The sequence below is a fragment of the Oncorhynchus keta genome, chromosome 24, assembly GCF_023373465.1.
Source record: "Oncorhynchus keta strain PuntledgeMale-10-30-2019 chromosome 24, Oket_V2, whole genome shotgun sequence".
Classification (NCBI taxonomy): domain Eukaryota; kingdom Metazoa; phylum Chordata; class Actinopteri; order Salmoniformes; family Salmonidae; genus Oncorhynchus; species Oncorhynchus keta.
The window spans coordinates 39898565-39914748 of NC_068444.1; the positions used below are offsets into that span (position 1 = coordinate 39898565).

The window sequence follows — 16184 nt, forward strand, 5'->3', positions numbered from 1 at the left end:
ACACGAGAGTATAGATATAGATTTTTTATTGTGTGTCTCACCATCAGTGTCCAGTTCTTGCAGCAGATAAAGTGTGGGGGATGTATTTTTGACTAGCATAATAACCCTTGACCTTTTCCTGCAACATGGATAAAGGAACTCAGTTTATACCTTGGTTTTCTTTTTTAACATACATACATACTTTAACATACATAATTAACATGTGAAAAAAAAGTACTGATTCAGTACACAAACATGCGCACAACACATGTGCGTACACCCACACACACACACACACACAATTAAGAGCAACATGTGGCCAAAGTTTAACACTGTCGGATCGCGCCACGGCAGGATACACACCGTGTCAGAATAGTGCTCGTCTTTTTCTTATTCACAACAACGCATCACCTGAAACATCTTCACAACCAAGTCAGCAACAAAATAATTATCCCGTCACAAGAAACAAACAAACCAACCAACAAATGTGAAAAAGTCTCCACAACAGCAGTCTCATGAGAAGAAGCATACATTAAAAAAAAAAAATACATTATTGACTGCACAACATAACAAGGACATGGGTTTCGAGGGGGGGGGGGACATTGGAAACCGTGAACAAGGATTCAAATGACTTATAAAAATATACTTCTACATTTTCCCTGCCCTCAAAGAAAAAAGAAAAGAAAGAAGGGGGGACTTTTCACAGAACAACAACCTCCCTTTCTCTACCTCCCATCTTTTTTTCAGTAAAAAAAAAAATGTGCGCTAGATTCATCATACAGTATTTTCAAAACCAAAAAGTTCAAACAACGATTATAATCATCTCTTCTTGTGTTTGCAATGTTCTTAATATAATCTGTCAGCTTGTTTTTGCATTCAGAGCAATAACAATGCATATAATGAACTTAGACAACCAAATGTCTTCCCTCAGAAATGTTTGGTCACTTGAGAGATGAGTGTGTGTGTGTGTGTGTGTGTGTGTGTGTGGGGGGAGAGTGGAATTATGGATTTCAGATAATAATACAACGTGTAGTTGACTGTTTTTATGAGATGTGGCCACTGTCGGACTGTTCCTTCATCTGCCCGAAACGACAGGAGAGGAGAGCGAGAGAGTGAAGCGCCTCATCTTCCAACAAAGGCTCCTCGTTTCTCTCGCCGTTCTGCAATCTTCCCCCTCCTCTTCCTCCTTTCTGCCCTATCAAGTAGATCCTACGTAGTAGCTTCCATGCAGATTGGTTGTGGAGTGTCCTTTTAGTTAGAAAGGATGCGGGGTTCCTCCATTCCCACAGCTTCAAATCTTCACCGATGTAGAGTTTCAGGCAGGCTTGTGTTATGTTGCCATTTTGTTGTTGCGCAACTCTTGGTGGCTGTTGACATCAGTGCTGAAGGAAGCTTGGCTATTCATACTCCAGAAACTGTTTATGGTAGAACAAAAGGTACCTGACAACAAGAAAAAAATAATCACTGGTAAGATTTCACACTCAAAATATATTTCTCTCATTATCTTGAGGAATTACTTATGAGAAAAACACAAGGTCGAAGCTACTGCATAATGATACAAATGGAAAGAACAGGGGAGATGGAGTTTTGAATGAAATAATATACACCGAGTGTCCAAAACATTAAAACACCTTCCTAATAGCAGGTGTTCATAATGTGGCTTTGAAGTTTGTTAAAATTTTTAAAAATAACGTAGCTTTGAAGTCTACTGATTGACCATAAAATATAAACCTGGACGACAAGCAAGTTCAATGGAGAATCTCCAAGTGCTTTTTAAGTCCTGGACTAGGCTTAAACGACGTCTGGGAAACCTTCCCCAACAATACAGAGTAGGTAGAAGTTTCCCCTAACCTCTGACACCAGATCTGCTATATGTTTGATGAACAACAGACAGAAGAAGTTGGCAGATCAGCTGTACCCAACTCCAGACCAGTCCCGAGACGCTTGTGGGGTTCAAAGAGCAAAGCGGAGAACACCACCGCATTCGTTAGCGTCTCATCTTTCCATAGAGTGGTCAAAATAGTTTGTAACCCATTCGGACGCTACAGACGATTTTGTGAGAAAACCAATTTTTCACCACGTCTCGAGGTCTGACAAACACCGCTCTAGCTCGGTCACCGCAGAAGCGGAGGTGCGACATCGGCGGATACGGTGGATTGAGACGCATCCAATGCGACAACAAAAAAACCCATCTGTAGATTAACCTGACAGATTTCTGTGGGGATTTTTAAAATATTTTTTTACGCAAATTCAATTTCCGCGGGGGAGTGTACGTCGAGCTTAGCACCGTAAAGGTCGAGGTTGCAGCGGTCTGAGCTCACCCTTCACTGTCCAACACGTCCTTGTTGCTGGCCTTGGTGATGATGGCATCGTCACACTTGAACCACTGGTCCATGTGCTGCCGGATGAACGTGGTGTAGTGACCGCTCTCCAGAGTACCCTGGTGGTTGACCACCGCAAACAGAGAATACCTGGATGGAGGGAGGAGAGGCGAAGGCATGGAGAGAGAGTGGAGGGAGGGAAGGAGGTGGAGGGAAAGGGGGAAGAGAGAGAAGGGAAGGGAGGCAGAAAATGGGTGAGAATTGGTTCAAATCAAAGCAAGAGAACAGAGCAAATTCACTGTCATTATATATTGTTCTTTACATGCAACATACACTGAGTATACCAAACATTATGGAGTACATGTTCATGAGTATTTCTGTTGCGGCGGCAGGGTAGCCTAGTGGTTAGTGTTGGGCTAGTAACCGGAAGGTTGCAAGTTCAAATCCCCGAGCTGACAAGGTACAAATCTGTCGTTCTGCCCCTGAACAGCCAGTTAACCCACTGTTCCTAGGCCATCATTGAAAATAAGAATTTGTTCTTAACTGCCTTGCCTAGTTAAATAAAGGTAAAATAAATAAAAAATTAGGAAAATATCCTAAAATGTAGTTGAAATCCTCCCTTTTGCCCTCAAAACAGCCTCAATTCGTCAAGGCAAGGATTCTACAAGGATGCTAGCACATGTTGACTCCAATGCTTCCAACTGTTGTGTCAAGTTGTCTGGATGTCATTTGGGTGGTGGACCATTCTTGATACACACGGGAAACTGTTGAGCGTGAAAAGAACTGCAACGCTGCTGGGTTTTGACGGAAACCAGTATGCCTGGCACCTACTAACATACCCCGTTTCAAAAGGCACTTAAAATCTTCTGTCTTGCCCATTCACCCTCTTAATGGCACACATACACAATCCATGTCTCAATTGTCTCAAAACTGATTGAAGTGGATTTAACAAGTGACATCAATAAGGGATCATAGCTTTAGCCTAGAATTACCTGGTTGGTCTGTCACAGAAAGAGCATGATTTCGTAATGTTTTGTATACTCAGTGTTAGAGGGCGAGTCCACTTACTTATTGTCGTTGAAAACGTCTACTGACTGCTGGTACTGTCCGTTCATCCTGTTCTCTTTGCTGAAAGACACACGATCAGACAATATGTCAGCAACAATGAACAAAGACCATCACACTAAGCCATCCTCTAGCATAATACCACACGTATACATTTACAATCAATCCTCAGAGCAGGCCTCCTGAATGGCTCAGCAGTCTGAGGCACCGCATCTCAGTGCTAGAGGAGTCCCCAAAGACTGGTTCGATCCCGGGCCGTATCACAACCGGCCGTGATCGGGAGACCCATAGGGCGATGCACAGTTGGCCCTGCTCCTCAGTCCCAGTTGATAATATATGCATATTATTAATAGTATTGGATAGAAAACACTCTGAAGTTTCGAAAACTGTTTGAATGATGTCTGTGAGTATAACAGAACTCATATGGCAGGCAAAAAACCTTAGAAGAAATCCAAACAGGAAGTGAGAAATCTGAGGTTGGTCGATTTTCAACCCAGCTCCTATTGAATTCACAGTGGGATATGACGGAAGTTGCACTTCCTAGGGCTTCCACTAGATGTCAACCGTCTTTAGAAACTTGAATGAGGCTTCTACTGTGTTGTGGAGCTGAATGAGCCAGGTGTCTGGCAGAGAGCCAAGGGCTGGTCATGCACAATTCACATGATAGCGACCTGCTGGCTTCTCTCCACACAAATGAATTCTCTGGTTGGAACTTTATTGAAGATTTATGATAACAACACCCTAAAAATTTATTCTATACTTAGTTTGATAAGTTTCTTCGACCTGGAATATAACTTTTTGAAGTTTTCATCCGACGGACCCGGATGGACCCGCATGAGCGTTTGGGTTTGTGTACTAAACGCGTTAACAAAAGTAGCTACTTGGACATAAATAATGGACATTATCAAACAAATCAAGCATTTTGCATGAAGTTGCATTAAGGAGGTTGCATTAAGGAGAGGTACAGTGCCTTGCGAAAGTATTCGGCCCCCTTGAACTTTGCGACCTTTTGCCACATTTCAGGCTTCAAACATAAAGATATAAAACTGTATTTTTTGTGAAGAATCAACAACAAGTGGGACACAATCATGAAGTGGAACGACATTTATTGGATATTTCAAACTTTTTTAACAAATCAAAAACTGAAAAATTGGGCGTTCAAAATTATTCAGCCCCTTTACTTTCAGTGCAGCAAACTCTCTCCAGAAGTTCAGTGAGGATCTCTGAATGATCCAATGTTGACCTAAATGACTAATGATGATAAATACAATCCACCTGTGTGTAATCAAGGGGGCCGAATACTTTCGCAAGGCACTGTATATCTATAATTCCATGTGTATAACTTTCATCTACATTTATGATGAGTATTTCTGTTGAATTGTTGTGGCTATGCAAAATCACTGGATCATTTTGGAACTAGTGAACCTAACACGCCAATGTAAACTCAGATGTTTTAATATAAATATGAACTTTATCAAACAAGACATACATGTATTGTGTAACATGAAGTCCTATGAATGTCATCTGATGAAGATCATCAAAGGTTAGTGACTCCTCTCTTTGGCTGGAAAAATGGCTGGGTTTTTCTGTGAGTTGGTGGTGACCTAACATAATCGTTTGTGGTGCTTTCACTGGAAAGCCTTTTTGAAATCAGACACTGTGGCTGGATTAACGAGAATTTTATCTTTAAAATGGTGTAAAATACTTGTATGCTTGAGGAATTTTAATTATGAGATTTTTGTTGTTTTGAATTTGGCGCCCTGCACTTTCACTGGCTGTTGTCATATCATCCCGTTAACGGGATTGCAGCCCTAAGAATGAACTGAATTGACTAGTTAAATAAATGTAAAAAATAATAATAAAAAGCACCCCTTTAAAGTTGAGTTAGCTATGAGATTAACACCTCACCCAGTCTGGCACTGTTTTTAAATGAGGACTGCTTCGTCTGACACTAATCCTAGATCACATTCCCAACTCCGCACCAATATGGCGCATCCCTTTCATACGTACACTCGTTCATTCATTTCATGCAGTTCCAGTCATCCCTCTCTTTCTCTCTGGAGGAGAGAGATCTGAATCCATTTCAGTTCATTGGAGTCCCCTTCGGCAGCAGGTGCTGTTTTGACATCCTGCACATCTGGGGATACGCATGGGGAGTCACGGGTTGATGTGTGTGTGTGTGTGTGTGTGTGTGAGAGAGATCGCACACCTGTGTTTGTTTAGCTAATTAAGTTAAAAACACCAATTACACACACACGGCAAATGAACATGGCTGGTCGGACAGCACATACACATACAAATATGCGCACACATATGCCTCTCGATTGACTCAAGGGGCTTCCTTTTCCCAGGCTCCTTCACTTCACTAGCACTGATTTAAGAAATCAGCAGGTAAAGGCTACATAGCAAAGAGACCATCAGTGGACTCATTCACTTCTCTGCTCAGTGCAGAGGATGAATAATATGAATAAAGGAAGAGTCTTCAGACTATTGAGATGCAGCCCTGGTCTCCGCCACTGTGCGACTGGCTCATTGTTCAGACTGACCTGGAGGCCATGAAGGGAGTCATGTCCAGCTCTAAGGGGAACGAGACGTACGTAATGATCTTCCTCCGCAGCTTCGCAGAGTGTTCAAACCTCTGGGGGGAGGGAGGGGGGAGAGAACACAACAAAGAGAGAGGTTAGAGATATTACAGTGCGAAGGACGAACTAAAGTTGAGCTCTCACACTTACATTTCTTTTACACAAATACAGACAAAAAAAACACCACACACGCTCACTTTGAGGTGGAAACACGCCACAATGGGGAGCTTCTTCATAGTCAGCTGTTTGGTGGACTCCTGGTAACTATGGCAACCGCTACACTTAATCTTGGCGCCGCTCCCTAAGTGCTCTGGTCGGGTAAACCTGCAGAAGACGGACCAGGGTCAGAACCCACTGCGTGTGTGTGTGTGTGTGTGTGTGTGTGTGTGTGTGTGTGTGTGCCTGCGAGTGTGTGTGCGCGTGCATGATAGAAAGATGGACAGCAGAACAGAGAGATACAGAGAAGGTTAAAGCGATGATGTGGAAGGAATTAGTCAGTGGGATGATTACCTGCATAGACAGAAAGTGGGAGTGGTGGCCCCTGAAAGATGAAGAGAGAACGAGAGAAAGAGAGCGATAGAGAAAGGGATGGTGATAAAGGGATGAGCAGAACCTGCCTAGACAATCAGTGAGTGTGGTGGCCCCTGAGAGAGGGGGAGAGGGGTGAGATACCTGCGTAGACAGTCTGTGAGTGTGGTGGCCCCTGAGAGGTGGCTCTCTCCGTTGAGTGTGCTGCCGTCTCCCCCGGGGCTGAGGGGCCAGAAGGGCGTGGACGACCCCGGCAGGTCCAGACTGATGTCCCAGAACGGGTCTATCGTCGTGGAAACACCACTACAGGACGAGAGGGGAGGGGGTCTGTTAGGGAATGGCTTTTGGGCTTTGACTGACCCAAAGCCTATGAATCCATCTTATAACCTCTCCATTTGAGTCATTTAACAGATGCTCTTATCCAGAGCGACTTACAGTTGCAATTAGGGTTAAGTGCCTTGCTCAAGGGCACATGGGATTTTTCACCTAGTTGGCTCAGGGATTCGAATCAGCAACCTTTCAGTTACTGGCCCCACGCTCTTAACTGCTAGAATACCTAAGTAGCCAGTTACAACACTTGAACAATGTTAATTTGCATGCGAGTGTGAGTGTATATATAGACGACTTAGCTGACAAAGTCACGAAAACGATGCGCACGCTTCAATGGGGTAGAAGTCGGAGTTGTTGTGATTCGGGATGGCTACCAACTATGACAAGAAACTGTGACGTGGGGAATCGTAAGTGACTTATTTCAGCTAGTTTCATCTTGTTCTTGATAGGTCTTGTTTTGAGGTATTTCGACTGATTTCATGTCAATCCTAAAATGGCTCAAGTTTGCGAGATAGCTAACCAACCAACAAACATCTATAACGATGACTTTGAGAGACAACAAGTGCTCATTGTGCAAATTAACTTATGTTTTCATTAAACATTGGAGATTTACGTGTTGTCAACAATCTAAGCCAACCCCGTCTGTTTTGCCCCATAGTTGCGCCCACGTTGGTTTTGTTGCTAAACAACAAACCCGTCTATACACATTTAAAAATGTTGCACAAATGCTTCTCAATTAGTGTTGCAAACTCAACACGAAATGACTGATTCTTTGTGAATGAGTAAATATTGTGCATTACTCTGTGTCCACCAGATGTAGGTAGAACACTATGTCAGAGTCTACATTGCCCAGTAGGTGCCTTGCTGCTAGAGCAGTGGGAGTGGAGCAACGGGTGATGCGTGTGTTAATTAAAAAAAAATATATTTTTAAAATCAGTCCCACTCTCCTTGACTCACTGCAGAGAGGGGCTCTGACCCGGGCTAAGAGTGAGTGATTTAAAAACATTTTTTTAAATATATTTTTTACAAGTGCTGGTTTGAAACGTGATCAACATGATGCATCAACAGTACACACGCCCACACAAACAAACAGTAAGGGTGAAGCACAAAGATGTAGAGGAAATAACTTTCACACTGTTTACAAGCGCACACACACACACACACACAGAGAGAAAGATGGAGGAGCATACTGGCAGACTTGACAGGTGACGTCAGACTGCAGACCCCCAGTGAAGATTTGGTCGATGATGCAGTTGCAGTTATTGGGGTTGTTGGCCTTCTTCCCGTTATCATCTCCTTGGTGAACATCGAGAGCACAGGGACAAGACACACACACACGCGATTGAGAATTAAAGCTTGTCGACTGCTGCAGAACTCCACCCCCCCCCGCTCCACCACAGTATCAGAGAAAGACATAATCGAGAGAGAGAGAGAGTGAGAGAATGAGGGATGTTGAAGGAGGACACAGGGCTAAGCAAACACAATCAGCACTTATGTAAAGAGGCTCTTTGTCTGTGTCAATTAGCAGCCCCTCGTCTCAGCTCATCCAGTCAGATAGCAGACCAGCCATTTTCTTCACTCTCCTCCTCTCTTGTTCATTCTCCCCCAATCGCTGCTCCCTTCCTTTCCCGTATTACTGCTTTTCCTCCCACCATTTGACTGTAGCAGAAGTAGAGAGCGTGGGCGCCATTTGAGTAGAGCAGTCTGCTTTCTACAATCTGATTGTCTGTACAAGTTAGTATGTGTACATGCACAGTGCCTTCGGAAAGTATTCAGACCCCCATTTTTCCCGATAGAACCTAATTCTAAAATGTATTTAAAAAATCTCAGCAATCTACACACAATACCCCATACTGACAAAGCGAAAACAGGTTTTTTAGAAATTTTACAAGATGTATTAAATCGAGAAATACCTTATTTACATAAGTATTCAGACCCTTTGCTATGAGACTCGAAATTGAGTACTGGCGCATCCTGTTGCCATTGATCATCCTTGAGAAGTTTCTACCACTTGGGAGTCCCCCTGTGGTAAATTAAATTGATTGGACATGATCTGGAAAGGCACACTGTCTATAAAAAGTCCCACAGCTGACAGTGCATGTCACAGCAAAATCCAAGCCATGAGGTCGAAGGAATTGTCTGTAGAGCCCCGAGACAGGATTATGGTCGAGGCACAGATCTGGGGAAGGGTGCCCAAAAAAATTCTGCAGCATTGAAGGTCCCCAAGAACAGTGCCCTTCAACATTCTTAAATGGAAGTTTGGAACCACAAAGAGCTGGCCGCCCAGCCAAACTGAACAATCAGGGGAGAAGGGCCTTGGTCAGGGAGGTGACCAAGAACCCGATGGTCACTCTGACAGAGTTCCGCTGTGGAGATGGGAGAACCTTCCAGAAGGACAACCATCTCTGAAGCACTCCACCAAATCATGACTTTTTGGTAGAGTGGCCAGACGGAAGCCACTCTTCAGTAAAAGGCACATGACAGCACTCTTGGAGTTTGAAACCAAGATTGAATGCCAAGCGTCTCATCTGGAGGAGACTTGACAACATCCCTACGGAGAAGCATGGTGGTGGCAGGGACTGTGATACTAGTCAGGATTGAGCAAATGATGAACGGAGAAAAGTACAGAGATCCTTGATGAAAACCTGGTCCAGAGTGTTCAGGACTTCAGACTGGGGCTTAGGTTGACCAACAACCAAGACAACGACCCTAAGCACACAACACAGGAGTGACTTCAGGACACGTCTCTGAATGTCCTTGTGTTGCCCAGCCAGAACCTGGACTTGAACCTGATCTAATATCTCTAGAGAGACCTGAAAATAGCTGTGCAGCAACGCTCCCCATCCAACCTGACAGAGCTCGAGAGGATCTGCAGAGAAGAATGGGAGAAACTCCCCAAATACAGGTGGGCCAAGGCGTCATACCCAAGAAGACTTGAGGCTGTAGTCGCTACCAAAGGTGCTTCAACAAAGTACTGAGTAGCGGGTCTGAATACTTATGTAAATAGGATATTTCAGTGTTTTGTTTTATTATAAATTAGCAACATTTCTAAAATGCTTTGTCATTATGGGGTATTGTGTGTAGATTGATGAGGGAAAAAAAAGATTTAAATACATTTTAAAATTAGGCTTAAACCTCTTTGGGCTAGGGGGCAGTATTTTGACGTTCGGATGAAAAGCGTGCCCAAAGTAAACTGCCTGTTACTCAGGCGCAAAAGATAGGATATGCATATAATTGGTAGATTTGGATAGAAAAAAACTCTAAAGTTTCTAAAACAGTTAAATGGATGTCTGAGTATAACAGAACTGATATGGCAGGCGAAACCCCGAAGACAAACCATCCCAAAAATTAAAATTTTCAGCCTACCACTGTTTCCAATGGCTGTCATGTTAATTATGAGGCAAAATCCTCCAAGATTGCAGTTCCTAGGGCTTCCACTAGATGTCAACAGTCTTTAGAAAGAGTTTCAGGCTTGTTTTTGGAAAAATTAGCTAGAATTTGTAGTTTTTCTAAGTGGCTCCCATTTTGGCTGTCTTGTTTTCATGCGCATGGGTGAGAGCGTGTTCTTTGTTGTTTAACTCCGGTGAAGACATTGATTCTCAGTCTTACATTTCATCGTTTATTGACATATTAGCATACCTGAGGTTTGATTATAAACGTTGTTTGACTTGTTTGGAGAAGTTTATTGGTAACATTTGGGATTCATTTTGTATGCATTTTGAAGGAGGGAAACCAGTGGATTATAGAATGAAACACGCCAGCTAAACTGAGTTTGTGGGGTTATAAAGAAGGACTGTCACGAACAAAAGGACCATTTGTGATGTAGCTGGGAACTTTTGGAGTGCCAACAGAAGAAGATCTTCAAAGGTAAGGTGTTTATTATATCACTATTTCTGACTTTCGTGGCGTGGCGCACCTGCCTGATGGAAAAATGTTTTCATGCTTTTGTATTCGGGGCGCTGTCCTCAGATAATCGCATGGGGTGCTTTCACCGTAAAGCCTTTTTGAAATCTGACAGAGCGGCTGGATTAACAACAAGTTAAGCTTTATTTTGATGTATGACACTTGTATTTTCATGAATGTTAAATATTTCTATTTCTGTAATTTGAATTTCGACTCTCTACAATTTCACTGGATGTTGTCGAGGTGGGTCGCTAGCAGAACGCCTGCGCCAGAAAGGTTAAACGTAACAATGTGGAACAAGTCAAGGGGTCTGAATACTTTCCAAAGGCACTGTATGTGGGTGTAAGGCTGTGTAATATATTCGTGTTTGCCCCTGTATATATAAAAAGGTAGGTCTTAAAAAGGTAGGTGTGTGTATGTGTGTGTGTGTGTTCCTGCGCGATTCTATGCGTTCGCCCCTGTACTATGATGCAAACCTTTGCAGTGGCGGTGCAACACGTCCAGGGCAGCGATGAGGAACTCGTGGGCATCCTGCTGCTCGTAGCCTGCTAGGTGGCGCGCGTGCGTCCACACCAGGTGCAGCAGTCGGAAGGGAATGTGGGGCGAACGGTGGCCCGAGTAGAACTGACAGAGAGAGAGAGAGGGAGGGATGAGAAAAAAGGAGGAGGAAGAAAGAACGAAAACATTAAATGTGAGGGGAGAAGGAGAGGGGGAATGGAGAGAGAGAGCGAGAAAGTGAGGCGAGGGAAAATAAAAAGAGGTATAAGAGAGAATAAGGGTTGGAGAAGGGGTGGGATGAAACAGGAACTTAAAACCATGCAAATCCCACCACGTACTGACAACAACTTCGGTAGCTAAGTACTTCCACGACAATGGTTTTAGAGGGAGAGAGGTGGGGGAGAGATAGATAGTTTTGGGTTGAGAGAGATTTAGAACAAGAGCGTTATAGACAGCAGTAGAGGTGGCCTGGGAAAGAAAGAGGGAGGAGGATGGAGGAGGTGTGCGAGCCTGAAAGAGAAAGATATTTTAACCCCCTTACCTCCTGAAAGAGCTGGGACATCTCACACACCAGACAGGAGTTGGACTGCATCTCACACTTGTGTCTGTCGGACAGAAAGAAGTCCCGCAGCAGGGGCGTATGGGTGAGGGCCTGGACGATGCAGTTCATAAAACACGTGTTGCCCAGGTTGATCAGACCTCGAAGACCTGAGGGAGAGAGGGGAGGGTTAGAGGTCGAGCGAGAGAGAAGCAGGACGCAGAGGAAGATGGAGAGAGAAAGGAACAGACTGGTAAATGGGGGAGAGACATGCAGAAAGAGACATAATATCAATTCCAGCGCCAAAACCACTACAGTAAATGAGAACCAGTGGAGACATGGCTGTAACAGATGGCCACAGTGGTCCCTAGACGGAGGCTGGAGTGAACACAGTAGCCTCACACTGGCAGGAGGACAACAGGGTAAGACCCACTGAGCTGGGATACCCTGACAGGTAGGGTTGCATGCAAAGCTACCGGTAATTTACCAAAGTTACTGCCATTTTCAGTCATTTGGGTAAATAACAGGTCATCTACGGCAATCTATGGTAACTTTGGTAATTTATACTTGAATAATAGTCCCCGGTGCCCAAGAAAGCCAAGTTAACCTGCCTAAAGGACTATCGCCCCCTGGGCCCTCACATCTATAGCCATGAAAAGCTTTGAAAGACTGGTCATGGCTCACATCAACCATATGACACAATCTCCATTGCACTCTACACTGCCCACCTGGACAAAAGCAATACCCAAGGTAAGAATGCTGTTCATTGACTACAGCTTATCAGTCAACGCCATAGTCCACTCCAAGCTCAGGACAGTGACTGAACACCTCCCTCTGCAACTGGATTCTGGACGTCCTGACCGGCCGCCCCCAGGCGGTGTGGGTAGGCTACAACACATCCGCCATGCAGACCATCAACATGGGAGCCCCTCAGGGGTGTGTGCTCAGTCCCCTCCTGTACATCATGTTCACACGCGACTGCATGTAAAACGCCAACACGACGGTGGTAGGACTGATCACACACACACGACAATGATGCAGCCTATAGGGATGATGTCAGAGACCTGGCAGTGTGGTGCCAGGACAACAACAACCTCACCCTCAACATCAGCAAGATAAAAGGAGCTGATCGTGGACTACAGGAAACTACAGGAAATAGAGGAGTGAGAATGTGCAAAGCTGTCATCAAGATAAAGGGTGGCTACTTTGAAGAATCTCAAATACAGTATATATATATATATATATATATATATATTTGTTTTACACTTTTTTTGGTTACTACATGATTCCATATGTGTTATGTCATAGTTTTGATGTCTTATATAGTTTTGTTTACTATTAGAAATAGTAAACAAAGAAAAATCCTGGAATGAGTGGGTGTTTATAAACTTTGGACTGGTACTGTAGCTACCTCAATCACCTGCTACCCCTGCACATAGACTTGGTACTGGTACTCCCTGTATAAAGCCATGTTATTTTTGACTCGTTAGTGTTATTCTTTATTCACTTTGCGTTTATTCCTCGTGTCTCGACGTCATTGAATGTTTTAGCTTTAACTCTGCGTTGTTGGAAAGGACCTGTAAGTAAGCATGTCACTAATAGCCTACACCCGCTGTTTACAAAGAATGTGACAAATACACATTTTGATGCAAATAACTTTTTATAAAATGGATCATATATACAGAATAGATGTGTTCTATGTCTGTCCATATTGTCCATGAGTTTGTAGTAGATAAACCATATGGTTGAAGAGAAAAATAGCCTAATTAATGAAAGAGAAGCATCTAATCAACAATGGCATTATTTTCAATTATCTCTTCCAAACTTTTTACACAAATGCCACGAAAACAAAGACATAATGACACACACTTACCGTTCAAAAGTTTGGGGTCAGTTGGAAATGTCCTCGTTTTTGAAAGAAAACACCTATGTAGATATTCCTTTAAAAATCAGCCGTTTCCAGCTACAATAGTAATTTACAACATTAACAATGTCTTCACTGCATTTCTGACCAATTTGATCTTATTTTAAATGGGCAAAAATGTTTTGCTTTTCTTTCAAAAACAAGGACATTTCTAAGTGACGTTTGTGTATTAAAAAACATGTTGCTCCTGACCAGCTGCTCACCTTAGTACCCCTACAGGGCACCATTACACACAGTACATAGCATCTTGACAAAAAAACAAATTGAGATTTGCAAGCGCGCGAGAGAGCGCACGAGCGTGAACGTTTAGCACCTAGCAGAAGCATACTGCGATGCTGTTTAACACCACTCATCTCCAACTCTGTCTGAGCTGCTCCATAGCTGTGTGGAGGAGGAGTGAGAATTAAAGAGGGATGAGTGAGAGGAGAGGAATGTCTTATTTCTCCACTGGACAGCACTTTCTAAATCCCTGATCAATAACATACTACTTCTCGCTCTCTCACACACACACACACACACACACACACACACACACACACACACACACACACACACACACACACACACACACACACACACACACACACACACACACACACACACACACACACACACACACACACACACACACTTTTCAGACACAGCCAACAGAAGCCTCTGCAATGAGATTAAGGAGAGACTGGGGGTTCTATCCGCCCACAGACATCACACAGTCTGTACTGCAGATGCTGTCATCGCACTGAACCTCATAGGAAATGAACTACACCCATATAGAGAGAAGCAGACTAGAGCGGTTTGCCCTAGTCCTCTCCACTAACCCTTCTGTGTTGGCAGGTCTGAATGGACCAATATGGCGGGTTCAATACGACAATGGCTCCACCAAGCCTTATAATTGCCATCTGCCATATTTGGGATTCTTCAGATTTGGAAATACAGAAAGGGTAGAGGGTATGGGCTAGACAGGGGTAAGAAGCTAGGATAAGGGACCAGGGAGATGGTTTTCAGACGAGGCACAAGACAACTCTTGCTGTAGCCAGACAGTGCAGCACTGGGAGGAGCCCTTACCGATGGTGCAGTTTGTCGTCATTTTCCGACGCTTTGGATTGTGCCGCAGCAGCTCCAGCTCTCGTTTGGTGGGCTCCCACGTCGAATACTTCTCCCCTACACCTGACACAGACAACAACAGGAAAGAAATCAGTAAAAAAAACAAGTGCAAGGCAGAGAGCTAGAGAGAGGATGTGAGAACTTAGATTTAACTAGATGGGTGGCTTTACCTTAAACCTGAAGGGAGGGGAACAGGAAATAGGGAAACCTACATGGCCAATGCAGTGGAATCTCTAGAGAATATGCATTTGACATATACCAGAGGTGCAGTAATGTACTGCACTAGGGCTGTACAATAAGGGCAACAAAAACAAAATGGAGATTTTGGTCCCAATTATTGCGATTGTACTTGCGATCGTCAAGTTCTGCCACACCGACCAAACCATTTCTGTACGAACCTTGCTTTGTACACTGGGGCATTGTCATGCTGAAACAGGAAAGGGCCTTCCCCAAACTGTTGCCACAAAGTTGGAAGCAGATAATTGTCTACAATGTCATTGAACGCTGTAGCGTTAAGATCTCCCTTCACTGGAACTAAGGGGCAGGTAACATTCTCCAGGCATCTGCCAAACCCACCCCAGCCAATGCTTGGCATTGTGCATGGTGATCTTAGGTTTGTGTGCGGCTGCTCAGCCACGGAAGATCATTTCATGAAGCTTCGGACGAACAGTTGTGCCGACATTGCTTCCAGAGGCAGTTTGGAACTCGTAGTGAGTGTTGAGGACCAACGATTTTTATACGTTAAGCGCTTCAGCACTCCCGTTCTGTGAGCTTGTATGGCCTACCACTTCGTGGCTGAGCCATTGTCGCTCCTAGACGTTTCCACTTCACAATAACATCACTTACAGTTGACCGGGGCAGCTCTAGCATGGCATAAATTTGACGAACTGACTTGTTGGAAAGGTGGCATCCTATGACGGTACCACGTTGAATGTCAATGAGCTCTTCTGTAAGGCAATTCTACTGCCAATGTTCAAACTGCCGAATCCACTAATTTGAAAGGATGTCCACATACGTACTTGCATGCATGCATGTACAGCGCATTCGGAATGTATTCAAGACCCCTTTACTTTTTCCAAATTTTGTTATGTTACATACTTATTCTAAAATTGATTCATTGATTCATTGATTTCCCCCCTCAGTCCACACACACACAATACCCCATAATGACAAAGCAAAAACTGTTTTCTAGAAATACCCCAAGTATTCAGACCCTTTACTCAGTACTTTGTTGAAGAAGCTTTTGGCAGCGAATACAGCCTCGAGTCTTCTTGACGTACGACGCTACAAGCTTGGCACACGTGTATTTTGGGAGTTTCTCCCATTCTTCGCTGCATATCCTCTCAAGCTCTGTCAGGTTAGATGGGGAGCATCGCTGCACAGTTATTTTCATGTCTCTCCGGTAGAGGTCA

General features: G+C 43.9%; 1 protein-coding gene across 2 annotated transcripts in view; it reads right to left on the reverse strand.

The window, feature by feature from the left end:
- Nucleotides 1-9: 9 nt before the first annotated feature.
- LOC118357537 (ubiquitin carboxyl-terminal hydrolase 22-like) overlaps nucleotides 10-16184 on the reverse strand; it is a 50100-nt gene continuing 33925 nt past the window's right edge. The window contains exons 4-13 of one of the 2 annotated variants that reach the window (XM_035734729.2): nucleotides 14734-14835; nucleotides 11748-11914; nucleotides 11185-11332; nucleotides 7996-8098; nucleotides 6620-6778; nucleotides 6145-6271; nucleotides 5912-6003; nucleotides 3369-3428; nucleotides 2301-2450; nucleotides 10-1419 (exon numbers count right to left, since the gene is read on the reverse strand). In XM_035734729.2, coding sequence (XP_035590622.1) covers nucleotides 1377-1419; nucleotides 2301-2450; nucleotides 3369-3428; nucleotides 5912-6003; nucleotides 6145-6271; nucleotides 6620-6778; nucleotides 7996-8098; nucleotides 11185-11332; nucleotides 11748-11914; nucleotides 14734-14835 — 1151 coding nt within the window. In that variant the 3' untranslated portion in view covers nucleotides 10-1376. Of the gene's footprint in view, nucleotides 1420-2300; nucleotides 2451-3368; nucleotides 3429-5911; nucleotides 6004-6144; nucleotides 6272-6619; nucleotides 6779-7995; nucleotides 8102-11184; nucleotides 11333-11747; nucleotides 11915-14733; nucleotides 14836-16184 lie in introns of both variants that reach the window. The other variant, XM_035734728.2, reaches the window with a different exon arrangement.